General features: G+C 46.2%; 8 protein-coding genes across 8 annotated transcripts; 5 read left to right on the forward strand and 3 right to left on the reverse strand.

Moving 5' to 3' along the window:
* Nucleotides 1–730: 730 nt before the first annotated feature.
* On the forward strand, nt 731–2,428 carry VTP01DRAFT_2565 (uncharacterized protein; the record flags this gene model as incomplete). The annotated part of the gene is made up of 3 exons (XM_069381040.1): nt 731–892; nt 959–1,164; nt 1,246–2,428. 3 exons carry the CDS (start codon nt 731–733, stop codon nt 2,426–2,428), a joined length of 1,551 nt encoding a protein of 516 aa, XP_069237341.1.
* A 619-nt stretch (nt 2,429–3,047) lies between these two features.
* On the reverse strand, nt 3,048–4,914 carry VTP01DRAFT_2566 (uncharacterized protein; the record flags this gene model as incomplete). Its single annotated transcript, XM_069381041.1, has 4 exons — nt 3,048–3,171; nt 3,231–3,848; nt 3,918–4,804; nt 4,876–4,914. The coding sequence occupies 4 exons, from the start codon at nt 4,912–4,914 to the stop codon at nt 3,048–3,050; spliced, it is 1,668 nt and encodes a 555-aa protein (XP_069237342.1).
* Nucleotides 4,915–5,429: 515 nt separating this feature from the next.
* Nucleotides 5,430–6,317, forward strand: VTP01DRAFT_2567 (uncharacterized protein; the record flags this gene model as incomplete). Its single annotated transcript, XM_069381042.1, has 5 exons — nt 5,430–5,506; nt 5,569–5,692; nt 5,780–5,827; nt 5,887–5,933; nt 5,996–6,317. 5 exons carry the CDS (start codon nt 5,430–5,432, stop codon nt 6,315–6,317), a joined length of 618 nt encoding a protein of 205 aa, XP_069237343.1.
* A 56-nt stretch (nt 6,318–6,373) lies between these two features.
* VTP01DRAFT_2568 (uncharacterized protein) lies at nt 6,374–7,899 on the reverse strand (the record flags this gene model as incomplete). The annotated part of the gene is made up of 8 exons (XM_069381043.1): nt 6,374–6,436; nt 6,494–6,636; nt 6,689–6,820; nt 6,874–6,945; nt 7,006–7,112; nt 7,167–7,465; nt 7,523–7,560; nt 7,617–7,899. 8 exons carry the CDS (start codon nt 7,897–7,899, stop codon nt 6,374–6,376), a joined length of 1,137 nt encoding a protein of 378 aa, XP_069237344.1.
* Nucleotides 7,900–8,059: 160 nt separating this feature from the next.
* Nucleotides 8,060–10,822, forward strand: VTP01DRAFT_2569 (uncharacterized protein; the record flags this gene model as incomplete). Its single annotated transcript, XM_069381044.1, has 2 exons — nt 8,060–8,163; nt 8,242–10,822. The coding sequence occupies 2 exons, from the start codon at nt 8,060–8,062 to the stop codon at nt 10,820–10,822; spliced, it is 2,685 nt and encodes an 894-aa protein (XP_069237345.1).
* An 82-nt stretch (nt 10,823–10,904) lies between these two features.
* VTP01DRAFT_2570 (uncharacterized protein) lies at nt 10,905–12,008 on the forward strand (the record flags this gene model as incomplete). The annotated part of the gene is made up of 6 exons (XM_069381046.1): nt 10,905–10,962; nt 11,040–11,111; nt 11,177–11,373; nt 11,464–11,596; nt 11,657–11,823; nt 11,880–12,008. 6 exons carry the CDS (start codon nt 10,905–10,907, stop codon nt 12,006–12,008), a joined length of 756 nt encoding a protein of 251 aa, XP_069237346.1.
* A 299-nt stretch (nt 12,009–12,307) lies between these two features.
* On the reverse strand, nt 12,308–13,811 carry VTP01DRAFT_2571 (uncharacterized protein; the record flags this gene model as incomplete). The annotated part of the gene is made up of 8 exons (XM_069381047.1): nt 12,308–12,336; nt 12,397–12,496; nt 12,555–12,722; nt 12,784–13,068; nt 13,132–13,321; nt 13,386–13,441; nt 13,514–13,640; nt 13,702–13,811. The coding sequence occupies 8 exons, from the start codon at nt 13,809–13,811 to the stop codon at nt 12,308–12,310; spliced, it is 1,065 nt and encodes a 354-aa protein (XP_069237347.1).
* A 1,449-nt stretch (nt 13,812–15,260) lies between these two features.
* Nucleotides 15,261–17,659, forward strand: VTP01DRAFT_2572 (uncharacterized protein; the record flags this gene model as incomplete). The annotated part of the gene is made up of 6 exons (XM_069381048.1): nt 15,261–15,568; nt 15,637–15,937; nt 15,998–16,118; nt 16,195–16,254; nt 16,325–17,373; nt 17,441–17,659. The coding sequence occupies 6 exons, from the start codon at nt 15,261–15,263 to the stop codon at nt 17,657–17,659; spliced, it is 2,058 nt and encodes a 685-aa protein (XP_069237348.1).
* Between the last annotated feature and the right edge of the window lie 316 nt (nt 17,660–17,975).

Consider the following 17,975-nt stretch of genomic DNA (forward strand, 5'->3'; position numbering starts at 1 on the left):
TCCCAATATCTCGGTACGTAGATGTATCAGATAGTAGGGCGTGTGAGCCTGAAGATAACAGGACATGCCAGCGAACTCTCATACAAAAGCTACGACGCTATTTTTCAAGTACTTTATCAGTTTTGCTACAGACGCACTGACAACCACGTACGTAAAGATCATTTACGAAGTTGTTAGTACTCTTCAACACAAAGATAGAATTGAGAGCGCGGAAGCCACATCACTTATGAAAGTTGTGTTTACATAATGAGCAGTATGCATAGCAAGGCAAATCTTACCAGTGCTCCCAATGAGTCCAGGCTATGCATCAAAGCTTTTAATCATTTGCATCTTCGAAACTAAGCCTGATGCATGCTTGCTATGCACTTAGCACGGCCAGGCTTCTTTGCAGCTTATGCAAGTGATAGTATGCCCTCTTAAATTTATGATCGCCTAGATATAAATATACATGTCTGGAGGAGTTCCTGCAGGTATCAATCTATGAATAACTGACAATGCCCATTGACGCCCAAGTATTATTAACGACAGCTGTGTAGCATTAATCACAGAATTCTCCGCTGAAACGCGTCAAGCTCAGAGGCACATATTGTTTTCATTCACTGCCCCCCTCCTCTCCACTTTTGTTTTGAATCCCCTGTGCCTGACACTGTTATTTGATAAGCTACCTTTTTCATTCATATACACTTTATGCTTTCATTTTGACTCTCCATTGTGCTACAGTTACTCCAGAATGTCGACTTGTTCTGCGGACGTCTCGACCGCGTTTATGCTGCAGAATGGCATCGCGAACATGTTTCAAAATGTGCGTGACGCGAACAATCAGCCAGTAAATCCGCTGCCAATATCCATTGAATGCGTACGTCTTTATGGTCACAGACAGCCAGACACTCAGGTACGACTTCCGAGTCCTTCATTTACTTCTGACGGTCAAAATTTTGACATCTTAAACCATTCACAGCACTATGCGTTTATGGGCATATCACTTATCCAATTTGCGGCATCATCGTATCTGCGACAGAGATTTAATCAATGCAAAGATGCTACACTTTTCCAGCTACAGAAAGCATTGATGCAGAGGCAAAATTTGCAAAAGACGATTGGCGAAATGTTTAACATACCGTCAGACACTATGGACGTTGCAACTATTGTCGAGGGTATCCTAGGGTGAGCCATACAGAACATCGTTGTCATTATATTATCACTTTGTTCTAAACGATGTTTGATTTCATCACCAATCAAACATAGAATTACGAACGATCTTTATGGACACACCATTGTCTGCAAATTCATTCAGAATGTGCTGGATATAAAAGGCCCCGTATTGTTCCAATTATTACCAAAAACGCTGCGAAAAAGTTTAGGCCTCCATAGTCCTGTAGGTACTAACACGCCCGCAACCCGGATACCGGCAAGAGTTCCATCTATCGATACCCGACCCATCATCTCTTATTGTCCGACTATGCTTGGATCACACAAATTCGACATTTTTTTGAAAGAATCGGGCGGACGAGAGTTGAAATATTTTGCTCAGAATGAAAAAGAGAAAATGTGGGCATGCAGGATTGTATATCAGCTTACAGAAAAGAGTATTTGGCGCTCGCACTTCCGTGTTGCTCAGAGCAAAAAGAAGGCACGAAATTTGACTTGCCAGGATATCCTTAATTTTTACAAGCGGCAGTCAGAGCAGATACAACTTGATAAACTCGATCAGCCAGGAGCTCTTCCTGAGCAAGCTATACCGTTACCCATTGACCCCAGCCAATATTCCAAACTGGATCCCGTCGATCTCCCTACACCCGATCAATTACCAAGCCCCGCGCCAAGCAGCAATATTCCCTATTACTACTCGTTGGATGATGGATCTGTGCACCTTGCTGCCGGCAAACGAACATGCGATGTTATGATGTACGAAGATGAAGATACAGCTTTGATGGAAATTTTGCTAGGAAACATGCAGCAACTGGGTACAACTGACAGACCTATCACGCCAGAGGAGAATAACGGAGCAGGCAAACGTTTTAGATCAGAGCCGACGGCGTCGTTTGATCAGTCTTTGCCGGCTTCTCCGGCACAGTCGATAGCTGGCGGCGGCGGCGGCAACAACAATAACAACAACGAACCATCACGCAGCGACGTAGCGCTTATCCGCTCCAAGCTGGATATTGTTAAGCTTGAACAGATTCTCGTGGATCCCGTGCGAAATTATAGTCCAAAGTCTTGCTTGCTTCCCCTCGTGCACCAGAAAAACGGTCTTGAATACTCGGCGTCTTTCGAGCGTAGCGGCCCAGCTCACGAGCTTGTGTTCGAAGCGACCGTGATGCTAACTGCTGGCCAAAATTCAATATCTGCGACAGGAAAGGGAGTTCGCAAGAGCGAGTCCGAGCAAAACGCTATCCGGCAGCTTATTAAAATGCTGACGGATGTCTAAAGATTTCGCATACACGGTTGTCCACGGCCCTGTAGCTCATAGTTTCCCTACACATCCCCAACAACAATGTTAATTGCGTGAATTTTCCCCTCTCAAAATATATTTTGCAACAACTTGTATGCTCTGAATATGTAGGAATCTCATCTTTACATTAAAAAGAAATAATTACAAAGAAAGCAATACAGGAATGAGTATGAGGAAGTAAAGAGCGAGGAGCAAATGTAGTTGATTGGGAACAAGGGAATTTCATATGGGCATTACGTATATATCTTGCGCTACTGTTGCGTAATCATGAAGGCCAAGCGGAGTTTATTCTACAGACTCGGATCAGCCATGAGCTTCAGCGAACCAAGTGCAGCGAGCGAAGCAAAGCGTGAAGCGCTTGTAAAGTTAAACTCTTTGCATTTCTCTAACGTGTACGGTTGGAAATTTCAATTGTGTATTTGTATTCAAAGGGAACGAGCGGAGCAGAAGGGATTTAGTTTCGGAACACATGCGGTTTGTCTATAAGATGGATCTGTGTATAGGGCGTGTTATATGACAAATGACGCAGGAGGGAGAAAGGAGGGAGGGATGGTGCGGAAGATATCTGCGGGTTACACGACGAAATATCTTTCTACTAAGTAGTGCTAACAGCACACATCCAAATTCTAGTCTTGTACAGTTTGAAAAGATCTCGAACAAGATCTCGAAAATCAACGCGGCGATCAGCGACAAAGTAGAATGTCAACTTGCGTCGGTCCCTGACAGAAACAAATCAGCAAGGCCAGTTTACGGAATGTTACATGTTTCAAAAGCTTACCACTGATATTCGGCATCTACGACTTGCATAGGCATCTTTCTTTGTCTAACTTTACTCTGGCAAACCATCAATGCCTTTGATTCATCCTGATTCTTTGTCATGGTGAGAGCCACTTCATTTGATCTGGCAGTACGCAGAATTCGTTTCACATAAACGTCCTTCTTTTTCGACCCAGTACCGTTATCTTCGCCATGTTGCTGTTGTTGTTGTTGCTGCTGCTGTTGCTGAATTGTTCTCAACAGTTGTTGACGACTTACGTTGTCTAGAGTCACTTTTCCGAGATCATGGCCGCGGTCACCCTCGACAATGACATAGTCTCCGCGAACAGGACGAGGGACATTGCTTCCAGCACCATAAAAGTACATGTCAGAACGGCCGCGTTTAAACTCGACGACGTAGAACAGGCTATCCTCGGGAATGTCATCTAAATTGACACCTTTGCCCATTGTTTCTGGAGGGAACAAGACCGGAAGATCGTACTCTGTCTTTGAAGCCTCTTCTTCCATTTTCAAGTTTCGCAAGACATCAACAATGTCATCCACATTTTGCGTCGCGCGAAACTTGCCGGGAGAAGGAGTTGCTAAAGAGTGGCGCCGTTGGTTCAAAAATGCCAAAGTACTGTACAGTAAAAGTAAAGTATTAGTTTCTTCATCTATACACACAAATTTTCAAGCATTTCAACGTTACCTTCCATCCATCGGTGCAGCAGCAGACGCTGCAGTGTGCAGCCGGGAACTGGCAGAATCGGGGATCGGTGAAAGCGAAAAGCGGCGAACGGCATTCAATCGATCTTGATCTCCAGCTGATAGATAAGGAGCGGTGTAAAGAGATCCAAGGTAACTTTGCGTCGCTGTTACAGAGGAACGTCTATGATTTGCAAGTTGTGCCATTCTCCATGATTGTGGATCGTCTGAAGAAGGATGGTTAGGATGCCATATGTCAAAGGCGGCAGCTGAAGACTTGGATCGAGCTCGCAACTGTGCAGCAGCCAACATTTCGTTATCCAAGGCCGCACTTAACAATTCATCTTCGTCCTCCTCTTTATGCATGGTCATCGAATGTCGTGGTATGCCGCGATTAAAATAATCATCGTGGTCGACAGAGTATGACATGCTCCTGTATTCGCGGAAGAAAGGTTCCGTTGATACTTCCGGTAGCATTGGAACAGATGCGATATCGGGATAATCGCTGACGAGGGATTGTCTTCTTTCGTGTGACTGGAAGAAGGATGCTGTGGCAGAGGTTGCACCGGTTGCAGTAGTCGATGATACGGAGGATGACGGGGTAGGAAGCGAAACAGGAGCCCAAGGCGGTGGTGGTGCCACGGCAGCAGCGGCATTTGCTGAGTTTTTGCGAACTGGTGGGAAAGCATAATCTTGAAGACGACCAAACGTGTGATCCAATGGTATATGATCAGAGCTTTTACTGGTGATATTGCTGGTCTGCGCCAACGAGGGTCGGGTACCAGGACCTCGAGGCGGGCTTCCCACAGCTTTCCAGCTCGAGTTTGGCGAGCTTGTGTTAGATGACGTCTTCTGCATCTCGTCCTGCCCGTCGTCACTTGTCGACAGAGGCTACGTAAGCGAGGAAGCAAAAGTGTCAACTAGAGCTGCATAAAGATCGGTTTCGCGATGAAAGAACTTACACTTGCAGATTGAACTGATCGAGTCATTTGTGAAATCATTGAATGCAAAGTAAAAGTGCACAGCGGTGGGAGTGAGATCTATGCACAGTGTAAGAAGAAGAAAGAAAAAGATAAAGTTGAAGACGAAAGTATGTATGCGTGAATATATATGTATGTGGGGGATAAGGCGCGGTTTGAGTGAAAGAGCTGAGGCAGAGTCAGCCCGGATTGGTGTTGTCTTTCAATTCCAAGCGAAGAAATGCAGTTTCGTCTCCCCACTTTTTTCTCTCCGTTTTCAGCATTTCGGTCCGTTGTTAGTCTTGTCTTGTTTTCACACCGGCTTGATTCTGGAAAAGAGCAGCAGCAGCAGCAGCAGCAGCAGCGAGCAGCAGTTAAGGAGACCCCATGTGACACCAAACAAAAGGTTGGATATCAGTAGTCTTTGATAGAATTGAGCAAAACGGACGATAGTCCTTGGCATCAAGCGATTCATGCTCCCAAAAGTGTCCGTGCACCCAGACCATTATTACAATCGATCCGCTTTCAAATCGCGAAACGGGTTTTCTTTTCCAGCAATGGCTCACACGTCTCTCGAGGTTAATACAAAAGGAACGGCTGCGGATATCGTATCCGAGACCAAATTACACAAACGGTAAACATTATTAATTTGAATATGCCTTCTGCTTTCCCTTGCACTTAATTGCTCTCCACCAGTTTCATCTCTGTCTGGAATCGCAAAACTCGTTTTCATGATGGCAGAGAGATCGAATGGGACGTTGTCGGTCATGATACACCTTACCCTACTTTCGTAACTGTGTTTACCTTTGACTCTAAAAAGGTACCAAACTATCTTATTTTTACTACTGTCACAAAGTTTTGGCATTTGACAAATTTTCCCTCTTACTTTTTTTTTGACCTCTGAAAGAAAACCACTTGTATTCTCAAGGAATATGCTCAGGGTACAAACGAAGTCGTAAGTGCCTTCGCCGCTGTTGATTTTTCTACCTTTTTTCACCAACTCATCCATCGCAGAAATACACCTGCGTTGCAGGCTCGTATGATCGAAGAAAACACAGCAGGTAGAGAGGCCTATTACTGAAACTAGGCCCGAAAACAGAAACTAATTTAGTTCATTCTATAGCCCGCTTGAATCAGCCGAACACGAACTTTCCGAAGAGGCCCGCTTGAAAGGTGGTCGCTGGATCAACTTGTTACCAGAGGACCAACCAGACGGCATCAGCGAACTCAAATGGGGTAGGAATAAATTTGTACCCTACCTCTGCATCGATCCTGTCGTCGACCCTGAGCCTAGGGCGCGTGACGATGAAGAATGGATGGAAATTGTGCCGGATGTACCTCTGAAAGATTTCAAGCGATACATTACCCGCGGCGAAGTCATGCTGCCTAGCGTGCAGACGGCATGGATGGCGCTGGAATATTTGGCCGAGAACAATTTTATTTAGCGACGACTTGATATGCAGCATGTCATCTGACGATGAGCCGCTGTGGCGCCATTTCATTACATGCCAAAGATATCCGACGGTTTGGTCAACTTTACCAGCTTTTCCAGCCTTTCGTGTTCCTATTCGATAACTAAAGTCAGCTTGACAGAATAAATACAATTTCGGCAGACATTGACCTTTTTCAATTGAATCAGCTTTGTTTGTAACCGGTGGATAGGCGCTAAATCTTGAGTCTGTGATTGCTTGTTGAGCAAAGCCATGTAAGCATCCAGGTCTCCCTCGTCTCCCATTTCCGAAGCTTCTGCTTTTGCAGATGCATCTGTAGAGCATGAATTAGACCACCAGGTTAAGATTAGCAAAAACGACCTTACCTTTCTTTTTGCGGTCTTCTATCTCGGCTTCCAGAGCTTTAATCTCTTCTTCGGTTTTCTTCTTTCGAATTATTAAGTCATCGTATGTTTCTGCCTTCTTATCCGTCTTTGCCTTCTTCTTCTTTCTCCCCCCTATACATGCTTATGTTAGTCTGCATAGATATCGTAATATTATATATACTTACCGGTCTTGTCATACAGAGCTTCTTCTTCGCTTTCATCTCCATACATGATATCCAGTTCGTCTCGTCGACGTTCTGTAACAAGATAAAGCTTAGGGTTCTCACTAGGTGCAAGGTCATGTATCCGGTACTTACTTGCTTCCTCTGCCATTCTTTTCTCGGCCTCGACGTCAATCAACGATGCATCGCCTCCAGCTTCCTCATCAACGTCAGGTTCCTCTGTTGCATCCTCTCGAAAACCCCTACATGGACACAATCAGCTCCATTCTACAAAAGTGTACATGGACCTGCTATACCAATTGATGCCTTCTTCTTCGTCATCACCTTCAGCAGCGTGTTCCACGTCTGCTGCTCGTGAACGATGCCGTACGGCTATCTCCGTCTCTAGTTCTTCCTCTTCTTTCTTGTCGGACTCAAATATGTATATCCGTGTGCTATCTCCAAAACGAAGCTGATCTCCTGGCCGCAGTGGTACGTGAGTTCTTGGGGGTATCCGCTGCTTATTGAGCCGCGTGCCGTGTGTACTCTCGAGATCATATATAAAAGCTGCTCCGTCCTGTTTAAACTGTAGTACTGCGTGATATCGTGAAATTGACTAGAAAGTGATTTTAGTTGTCAAAACATCAAGGTCCCAAAGCTACAGTGGCCGTACCGGATGCTCCAGCTCCAGATCGCATAAAGGCAATCTTCCTAAATTTTCCAAGTCAGATAACGGTGCAGTGCAAAGTTGAGATCACAAAGCTTGCCGATTGTCAAGAGATCTTTCCGTGGCCCTTTGAAACGATCAATGCTGACGCCGCCTTTCAAAACTTCAAAGCCATAGTCGTACTGGGCTACACCGCCCCAATTCGGTTTTGTGTATGGGAGAGGTGGAGGAGCGTCGCTAGCTCTGCTGGCTGTTGAAGCGGACGACGAAGAAGAAGAAGAGGATTGCGCTGATTTTTGATCAGAGGTAGTGGAGGCGATAGCTGTGGAGGCTGGCTTCCTTGGTGCAGGCGCAGCAAACCCGTCGTTATTGTTGTCTGACATTAAGCTGCTTGGTACTGGGGAAGGTGCTTGTGCGAAAGCGCGACTGTAGTGGTGGTCGGGAGTCCCGGCGGCGGCGGTAGTCAATGGTTGCGCTTTTCTAAGCGGTGATTCTTTGCATCATTTTCCAGTTCTTTTTTTCTGCTACCCTGGCCCTCTTTGCATGGACAGATTACCAGACGAGGTTTTACTAAGAATCTTCTGTGCTCTCTCCAAAGAACCTTCACAGCTTGTCGTACTGCAAAGCGTCTGTCGTCGTTTCCGCAGGTATGTTAAGAATCTTTCAACAAGAGAGAGAGAGACACTGTAAAAGCTAATGCCCTGTCCTCGTCGCCATGAATGTAGACTAGCGCAGGACGGTTCACTGTGGTACCATGTCTTTCAAGACAACTATCCGGTCTGGGGACGTCAAGTCAAGTATGCTGCAAGATCCTTGCCCCAGGTGAACTGGGTGGATTTCGTTACACATATTGCCAGACAGAACAAACGAGCGCAATCCTTCTCTTTCGAGTTTGTAGCGGACGAAAGCAGTCTAGAATTTGCACGAGCAGAACGGCAACGCAAACTTCCCCGGAAACGCAAACTTGTCGAAAGAGATCCGCCTGCTCCTCTCGATGAAGGTCTACGCCCTTCCAGTTCGTCACCTGCATGTAAAAACACACGTCGTGAAAGACCTTTATCACCCCATTTATCCACCTCGACCCCCGTTGCTTCGACTCATGCTTCCACCTCCTCCAGTTCCTCATCCGCATCCACATCTGCATCCGCCGCTTCTTCCTCCTCTTCTTCATCCGCATCTACATCTACACCTGCTCCTGCACTCCCGCCATCTACTACAAATTTAACTGCCACAACAAATCAACCTGCTGCTCATCCCGAAAACAACACAGCTGCTGCCACAGCTCGGTGGAGAGACATCCGCACGCTTTTAACTCGCCGTCTCGCTGTACTGGAACAAGTCGAACTCCGTGCAGCGGACGACAATGCCCGGAATAGAGGAGAGCTTCCGCCACACCGAAACTTAGCACGGTTAGCAAATCTCTACGAGGACCCTGGCTTTGAATGGAGAAGTGCTCAGTATCCCCCACCGTTTCGGATACAAGATCCATTAGTGGTAGATATCGACCGTGTAACCAAACAAGGGATAGTGGCTACTGGGAAGCATCGCAAGGAGGCAGCCTATGGGAGCGGGATACTTCCCTCGCTGCAAAGTCAGCGGTCTGAACACAAGATACTGTTTTGGGAATACCCGTCATGGCGACTAGTGCGTGAATTCGATCTGAATTTTGCACCCGCTGATACATCGTGCCAAATCACCGGCATACAAACCATTCAGATGCCTACCGAAACCGGCACTACCAAGATTCGGTTTTTCTCATTGGCCGTTGGTCAAGCCTTGTTCGGGAACAATCCAGACGACGCAGACGCAGACGAGCGGGTGGACTTGTGGCAAACTGTACTGATATATCGGCTCTACGACAATGGTGCGACGCAGTGCGTTGCTCATGTCAGCATGGATGGCGAGTTGCTGGGAAGAGAAGTCTTCTTCTTCTCTGAAGCTTCCTGGGACGTTCCACGCGGCAAAGGTCCTTATCGCGAAAGTGTCAAAGATTGGATGAAAATCATTGCACCCGCCTATGCAGATTACGACCCACAGTACACAGCTTTCATGCTCGCATTGGGTCCAAAATACCCCGACGGCGACGGTTGCGGTCAACTTGTCAGATTTGATATTCGTGGAGAAGACAACATCCTTGACCCAGCGGCGGAACCTGTCGTGTGGGATTCAATGCTGCGCCAGTTCAGATCTATATCGCCTTTCAATTTATTCTCTTATGATCACATGAATACCATGGCTGTCATTGATCGACCTACCGGTCCACCGGCTGTGGTCGTGGCACGGATACCACTGGGAGAAAGAGTCAGCTGTATGATACATTTCCGATATCCGCAGGAACTTAATCATCTAGTATGCACAGGCAGTTATCGCACAGACGAGCTCACAGTGTATGATTGGAGATTCGGTGTCAAGGTGGGCGTGCTACCCTGGAGACTTCGCAGCAGCGTTGATCAAAACTCCTACAATGCAGCGGACAATACACAGCGGCAGCGACGACTCGACGATGAATTAAGAGCAGCAGCAGATGCTATTACGAGGGAAATGCAAACTGATGATTTAGAAGATGCCGATATGGACGATCTTGACGAAGATGAGCAAACGATAGTCCGTCCGTGGGGATTGGAGTCAACAATGGTTCTGCCACCGACGTGGTCAAGCACCACAGGTCAAGGCGATAATAGTGTTGATATGGGCCAGCGGGGGTTTCGGTTGATTGCCGTAGGCGACAACCGAGATGATAAACTGGAGATCAAAGTCTGGGACATATCATATTTATTTAATGTTGTCTGGCGTCCGCTGGAAGGACTTGAAGAAGAAACAGCAAAGCGCAGCAGCAGTGAGGATCCAGAACTTGAAACACCCGAGGACCGAGAACTAGCATTGCGATTTCCGTGGTGGTATCAAGCAACGCCTCAACTGAGGCAGATGGCTCGGCGAATGTATGAAATACCACTGGATGGAGATGATCAGTCTGCGCTACCCTATTCCCCACCTGACGGCGAATGTTCCATGATATTGGTGCACACATTTGACAAGAGCAATACCAGCGAAAACTTGATGCCCGTAAAATATACCGCGTACAATGTCTTACGAACGTCTCTGTTTTTGTTAACAGAAGATGGCAGCATAACTGTGCTAGACATTGAAACAGGCCAAGTCATCGGTACAGTGGATAACGTTGCAGCGGTACCGGGTATCATTGGTCCCCAGCGTCAAGTGCGAGGGATTGATGTGAACGTTGTCGGAGGGACAGATATAGTTGTAACTAGCCGGCAAGGTATATTGCGAGGCACGCTTACTAGCTAGAACCAGTTTTAAAAAAATGAAAAACCCCAATTCCGGGAAATCAAATTCCTCTTTTTCCTTTTGTTCTTTTTCGGCTTGAAACATGGATGAAGCAGATATTCAACAAGATAGCGGACGATATTTGCAAGAATATGTACAGAGTGAGTGTTCTATACAGCTTCTAAGGGGCCGTTTATCAGACTGGGCATTATTCTGAGTAATACGGGTTGCATTGTAGGTTTGGAAAACCTACCGAGTGAGATAAAGTATCACTGGGCCGAAGTGCTCAACCGGGACGAGATCGCACAAGGTTAATGAAAGTGCTCCCCCCCCTCCAGTGAACTTATAAGTTACTCATGAGAAAAAGCACCACAGGCCTTGAGAAGCGTGTGCATATGAATGAGAATGACTTGGCAAAGCTACATAAACAGTGGTTTCAACCCGAGTTGGAGAAGCGTGAAAAGATCCTAAAGCATGAACCCGCACTCATACGAAGAATACATCGCGATTACGACAAACTGGAGGATTTAGCAACCGAGAGGATCCAGCTTATGGAAGGTGCTTTGAAACTGGCAAGTGATCCATACTATCTCTTTGTTAGTAGAGCGAGGTGTGTTCTGATTAGACTTACGGACCTCCTCCTCCTCTCCTCCTCCCAAAAGGTCGATCGACATTTGAGCCGGCTTGGGTCAGACTTGGACCAAATCGATCGACCATCGTCATCTTCCTCCTCCTCCACGGCACAGCAACAGCAACGGCAGCAGCCGCCAGCAACGCGGACATCATTAGTAACTAGTAAGCAGTCCAATTGATTGATTAGCCATGGTTATATGCTTACACAAATTGTATGCACAGCTAAGCATGATATGTACGACGAAAACGAAATGGATGAAGACGAAGCATATTTCGACACCGTGTCCCGGCGACGGAAACGGAAAGAACGAGACGAGAACGATGAAGAGCCACTATACTGTTATTGTCGCCAGGTCTCATATGGAGAAATGGTCGGATGCGACGGTGAGGTAAGAAAGAAGGCAATAAGATGAATAGTAGAGTTTGGGTATTGATTTATCTCTAGAACTGCCCGTACGAATGGTTCCACATGGAATGCGTCGGACTAGATGCCCCACCAAAAGGTGCGTGGTACTGCGACGATTGCTTGGCAGAGGCAGCAACTCGGCGACAGTATGGGCGTTCACGTGCATAGCAGCAGCCGTTGTCGTTTAATCTAATAACAAGGAAAGAAGCTGGTCTGCGTAGCCACTACTAAATCTTACTCACGTATTCCTAGTCAGTCATCCCCCCTTGTCTTGTCCGTTATATATTTCTTCCATCCCCTTGATTATCCATTCCATCTCGTCCTTCTTCGAGTTCACAACATTAAATCGTTTCTGGTGAATGCAATTTTATGCACAAATATTTTCTTGGTTGTAAAGAGATAGAAAAAAGAAACAAGGCAAAGAAAAAAAAAAAGAAGAGGAAAAAAGGTAGGTATATGCATACAAATCAATGAGTGATTTCGTGGTACAGCATTTCTGCCAAAAAAATAAAGCATTAGACAAAGGAAAGAATCATTGGGGAAGCACATTACTTACGCTTGAGCTGTTCCTTTGTGAGCTGATCCTTGTACTTGTCGAAATCGAAAAAGCTCTCGTGAATTGGTGGGGCATCTGGTTCATCGTCAGGATCGTGGTACTGCAGCGCCATATTTAATACTAATCCTTTTATGAAAATAACATTTGTCTTTACTTACTGGTTCGAGATACGGATGCTTCAATGCCTCCTCAACGGTAATCCGCTTTGCAGGATTGAACGTTAGCAATTTTTCCAAAAGATCGACAGCTAGCGGATTGGCATTGGGGAACAACCGTGAGAATGGAATACGCTTTTTAAATGGTAAGCTTCGAATATAGTCGCGAGCCTATTATTTCACAGCAATGTCAACGGCGCCGTTATGCATGCATCTCATTTCTTCTTCCTACCCTTCGACTCTTGATACCATAGAAATCATCCATCGTTGGTGTGCCAAGCACATCCAAGATCAACGTTAGCTGATGATGGTAATCTCTGCCGGGAAACAGTGGCTTGCCACTTAACATTTCCGCCAAGATGCATCCCACAGACCAGATATCGATCGCCTTTGTGTATTCCTTAAATGTCAGCATGATCTCTGGAGCACGGTACCAACGCGTAGCAACGTATTCCGTCATGAAGCCGCTGTTCTCATCCGCAGAGTTGGCCGATCGCGCTAAGCCAAGATCACAGATCTGGATAATAATAAGTTCAAACTTCTACTTAAAAATGACGGATTCATATATAAAAGCAGTTACCTTCAAGTCGCAGTTGGCGTTGAGAAGCAAGTTGCTGGGTTTCAAGTCACGATGGAGCACGTTAGCCGAGTGCATAGCCTTCAACGCACGCAAGGTCTGGTAAGTAAAGTATTGGCAGTGATCGTCAGATAGGTCCTGGGTACGAATAACGCGGTGCATATCCGTCTCCATGAGTTCCTGAATTAGGTAACTATGGTGATATCGTTATTGTAAGTGAGCGTTTGTTGTTGATGTAAATTTCCTGTTATGCATACACTTCTGTAAAGTCTTCGTAGCTGCGAGGACGCACAATATCGAGAATGGAAATAATCTAGACAATGAAATTACATATGCCCAGTCGGTGAAACAAGAAATAAGATGTCAATTATTCAGGGCAACTTACGTTTTCGTGGTTAAAGTATTTCAAAAGCTTGATTTCACGCAAGGTACGAAGACAGAACATTGCGTGGTCGAAGGGCAAGATGCGCTTGATGGCTACCATTTGCCCTGTGGGCTTATGCACGGCCGAGCTGACAAGTCGTCAAGTTTAGTTAGATGATGACAGGGGGTCAAACTCTTTCGGTTGCTCACCAGACAATACCGTAAGCACCTTCGCCTACGACGTCGACGATCTCGTACTGGTCTCCGGCGTTGAATTGTCGCAAGCGTGCTGTGATTTCCTCCCGGCGTGAGTGACTCATTGGCAGCGAAGCGGAAAAAGAAAGCGTAAAACCGTCGTAACGTGTGTGTGTGCGTGTGTGGCAACCTCCCCTCCTTCATCAGTGCGTGTTCCGGATTTGGAAAGGGCCGAAATTGCCGGGCTACGAAAAAAAAAAAAAAAAAGAAATACTGCAGACACCAGACTGTAGCGGACATCGTTTTGGCGACAAGGAAACATTCGCTGCAGCTTTCTACGTACACTGGTTATGTGGTACATTGAAGGATTTTACATTGTCTCTGGGAATTAGACCCCGTTGCCAAGATTACAGCGCGTTACTATGGAAACGTTTTGCGGAGGCGGTTTAGCGATCTTAATTAATTGTATTTATTGATGAATAAACTTTCGGTCCGGACAATGACCTTTCTGTGTCAGACATATTCGGTATCAATATGTTGAAGAATCCTTCAGTATAGATCGTCATCGTGGAGCGTTCATGTATTTTTTGGCGCTTTGCTGCATCCATTGAAGTATAAATTTACAGTAGCTGTTGAGCCACTGTAGCCGAATTTCTGAGCGTACTTGCATCTACGTAACTGAGCAATTTCGAGACAGCAGAGATATCACTAAAGTTCCAGACAACGCTAATATCGATAACGGTGAAACGAAGAGTCATTTCGTTGGAAAGGTTGATATCCATTACCGCGCCAATTGCTAGCGCTATACATATATGTAATATCACCAGTTCAAACTTTATGGTAAGCATCCCTCCTTTGACTTTGCATAAAGACAATAATAACTTACGAAATATCAATGCTTTGCAGGCGATATAGTATTCTCTATTGTAAACTTTTTTGATAGCTCAAGAAAAGTTTGCAATGAAAACATTATGCTTCACAAACAGAGTCGATGTCTTCTATTATACTCTCGCAACGTTTGTATGTAACATGCCGCGGTCAAGTGATTCCGAACCAATGGAGAGGTTACCGTTACTTTAAATGGAATGGTACAAAAAATTAGAGCTGGGCTGGTGGATTCATGAACAAGATGTCAAATGCGACCAGCAATGTGTGACATATATAAACGGTAGAGATTCGATTTCATGATCAGAGATTGCCTTTGCATCGATCGTCTCTATCGCTGTTACTGACCCCGTTCAGTGAGCATCCTTACTGGTCATGTTTCCTGACTATGCCGACTGACCGAATTTTTCTTTTCATGAAGTGGGACAATCCAGCTAGAACACCACTCGCAGAAAGGAAGGTGCCATATATGATCAATGATGCACCACGAGATACAAATTATTATTACTGACTGATCTTTCCGCGACGAGGAAGGAATAAACCTGACTGTCTATGTACGTGCGCGTGTGGGGTTGGGGAGAGCCAAAAATTGGCAGTGGGCAACGACGATCAGCCTGGTGCACGAACTAAACATTTAACCGCTCTTGCCCTTGGATCGAAAGAACGACTTCCTTTCGCTTGCGATTACTATGAATCCACAACGTATGCAAGAGGCACTAATGTCGGCACAAGATCTAGAGCGACTGCTAGCTACGGACGTTCCAGCTGATCAAAGTTCGCAACCGACCGCGATTGCCACCGGCGGCCCGGATGACCCGTTCAGTTTGACAACTGCTATGCTTCAGCAAGAACAGCAGGGGCAGCAACAGCAACCTGTCAGCGCTTCTCTCGGCCCACAACCGCCTCAAACGCTTCCAAGTCAAAATCCATCCATGACAGGTGTATACTCAAGCTCAGGATTTGATATGATCGGTATCTTGTCACGACTGGTCAACAGGTTAGCAAAGAGAGTACATGCCATCCTGTGGAAAAAAGGCAGTTAAAGAAAAAGGACATACTACTTAGACCGAACCCACAAATCAATCTCGGACCTATCGACATGTCCTGCTCCTTTTTGGTGACAGATGCTCGACAATACGATTGCCCTATTGTTTATTGCTCGCCCAACTTCGAAACATTGACAGGGTACAGGAACTCGGAAATCCTCGGTCGCAACTGCCGCTTTCTGCAAGCCCCGGATGGCCAAGTGACTGGCGGATCGCGCCGCCAGTATACCGATAACTTGGCCGTATACCACTTGAAATCTTACTTGTTGCAATGCAAGGAGCATCAAGCAAGCATTATCAATTACCGAAAAGGCGGACAAGTAGGATGCACCCCCTTCCTTTTATCTTCAGTGTAACAGAAACTCACAGTAGTTTTTTAGCCTTTCGTGAACCTTGTCACGGTTATCCCTATTCAAGATGATAACGAGGAAACCGCATTCTTTGTCGGCTTGCAGGTGGACTTGGTCGAGCAGCCCAACGCGATTTTGGAACGAATGAAAGGCGAGCGTTGAATTTCAGATCTATATTGCGTGATGCATGCTTTTTTGACATGACAAATATGTGTATGTGTAACTAGACGGAACGTACATTGTCAATTATCAGCAGATGAATATCCCTCCGTATATTCCAGGCAGCAGTGAGTGAATGATCAGCACAAAGATTGATTTTGCAGAATCACTGAACTGATTTTCAATCAATGCCAAAAGATGTCGTTATGGAACCTGTGGATGATTACTTTAGAGAAGTGCCAACGGTGTCTTCATCAAGCTCGTTTGCACGATCGGAAATCATGCAGCTCGTCAGTTGCTCCGGTGAGAACGAGCAACAGGTTCAACAAGAATGGAACCGGTTATTGTTGGACCAATCACGTGACTTTATCCATGTCTTGTCTTTGAAAGGTTTCTTTTTGTATTGCTCCAGATCATGTTCGAGGATGTTGGAGCACGATCCCGAAGAACTTGTTGGCCACTCGCTCAGCTCCATCTGTCATCCGTCCGATATTGTCCCTGTAATGCGAGAAATCAAGGAAGCTGCCAACGACAGCGAAAAGGTTGTAAGCTTGCTGTATCGTGTACGGCGCAAGTACTCTGGGTACATGTGGATCGAGTGCCAGGGCAGGCTCCACGTCGACCAAGCAAAGGGTCGCAAATGCTTGATCCTTGCTGGCCGAGAGCGGCCTGTGTACAGATTGGCGTTCAAGGAGGTCCTCAATGCCAACACGGCGGCGGGCGGTTTGGCCAAGGCAGAATTTTGGGCAAAGATGAGTTTGGAAGGTTTATACATCCGCGTTACGCCATCGAGCCAGGATGTTGTAGGCTACGCAGCCGGGTCGCTTGAAGGGTCCAGTGTGTATCGTTACGCAGGCGACGAGTTTATTCCCGATGTCACTCGTGCGTTGGGTTTTGTGCGCCTCGGCCAGATTGCCAACTTGGAACACTCTATGCGAAACAGCAAGGGCCAGTACGTCCAAGCCGTATCTAGCTTCTACCCTGGCGACATTGCTTTTGGTATTGGCAGGCCAACCTTTGCTCTCGTCCAGACTCGTTTGAAGAGCAGTTTGCCAACCAACAATGAAACAAGCAGCTGCAGCTATCGTCCTGAAGCATCCCAAACACCTGGTGAAGAGAATTTGTTTGCAGAATTGGAGACTGTCCGTGGCACTAGCTGGCAGTACGAGTTGCATCAATTGCAGCAAGCAAATCAGCGCCTGCGCGAGCAAATACAACAACTCACAGAGTCCTACTCTGACAAGAAGGTTGGTATATATCTAAATTCTTATTTAACAACAATTGATTCTCATCACCGAGCTATGAATGATGCAGGGAAAACGCAAGAAGAGCAAAAAGAAGGCGTCCGCAAATGCCGCTGGCGAGGACCAGACGCCAAGAATCTGTGCTCAATGTCAATGCACAGAGTCACCCGAGTGGCGAAAGGGTCCCAACGGCCCCAAGGAACTGTGCAATGCATGTGGACTGCGATATGCAAAGTCTTTGGCTGCAAAGAAAGATGACGCTGGTGATCCATCGACGACGGCGGCCTAGTTGAGCCACCTCGCAAACTAACACACATTCTATTTCCGTTGCTTATGGGCAATTAAAAGGTATGCATCCTTGCCCTGGACATGCCGGTTTGGATGAGCTCATCACCTTTTAGCTTGATCTTTGTATTATTATGTTAGTCAAATTCTCGTAGCTTCATTGTGCTTGAAAATACATATATCCTGGGACTTGTGTATATATTTCTTGAATCAACTTTGTATACTGTATTATATAGCTTCCATATCTTGCAAAGTCTGTGAAGGCTAACAGCAAAGTAGCAACCGCAACCATCGGAGCAAAGGACACAGTTTGCACGATC

Source organism: Rhizomucor pusillus, assembly GCF_041956525.1.
Source record: "Rhizomucor pusillus strain CBS 183.67 unplaced genomic scaffold VTP01scaffold_13, whole genome shotgun sequence".
NCBI lineage: Eukaryota > Fungi > Mucoromycota > Mucoromycetes > Mucorales > Lichtheimiaceae > Rhizomucor > Rhizomucor pusillus.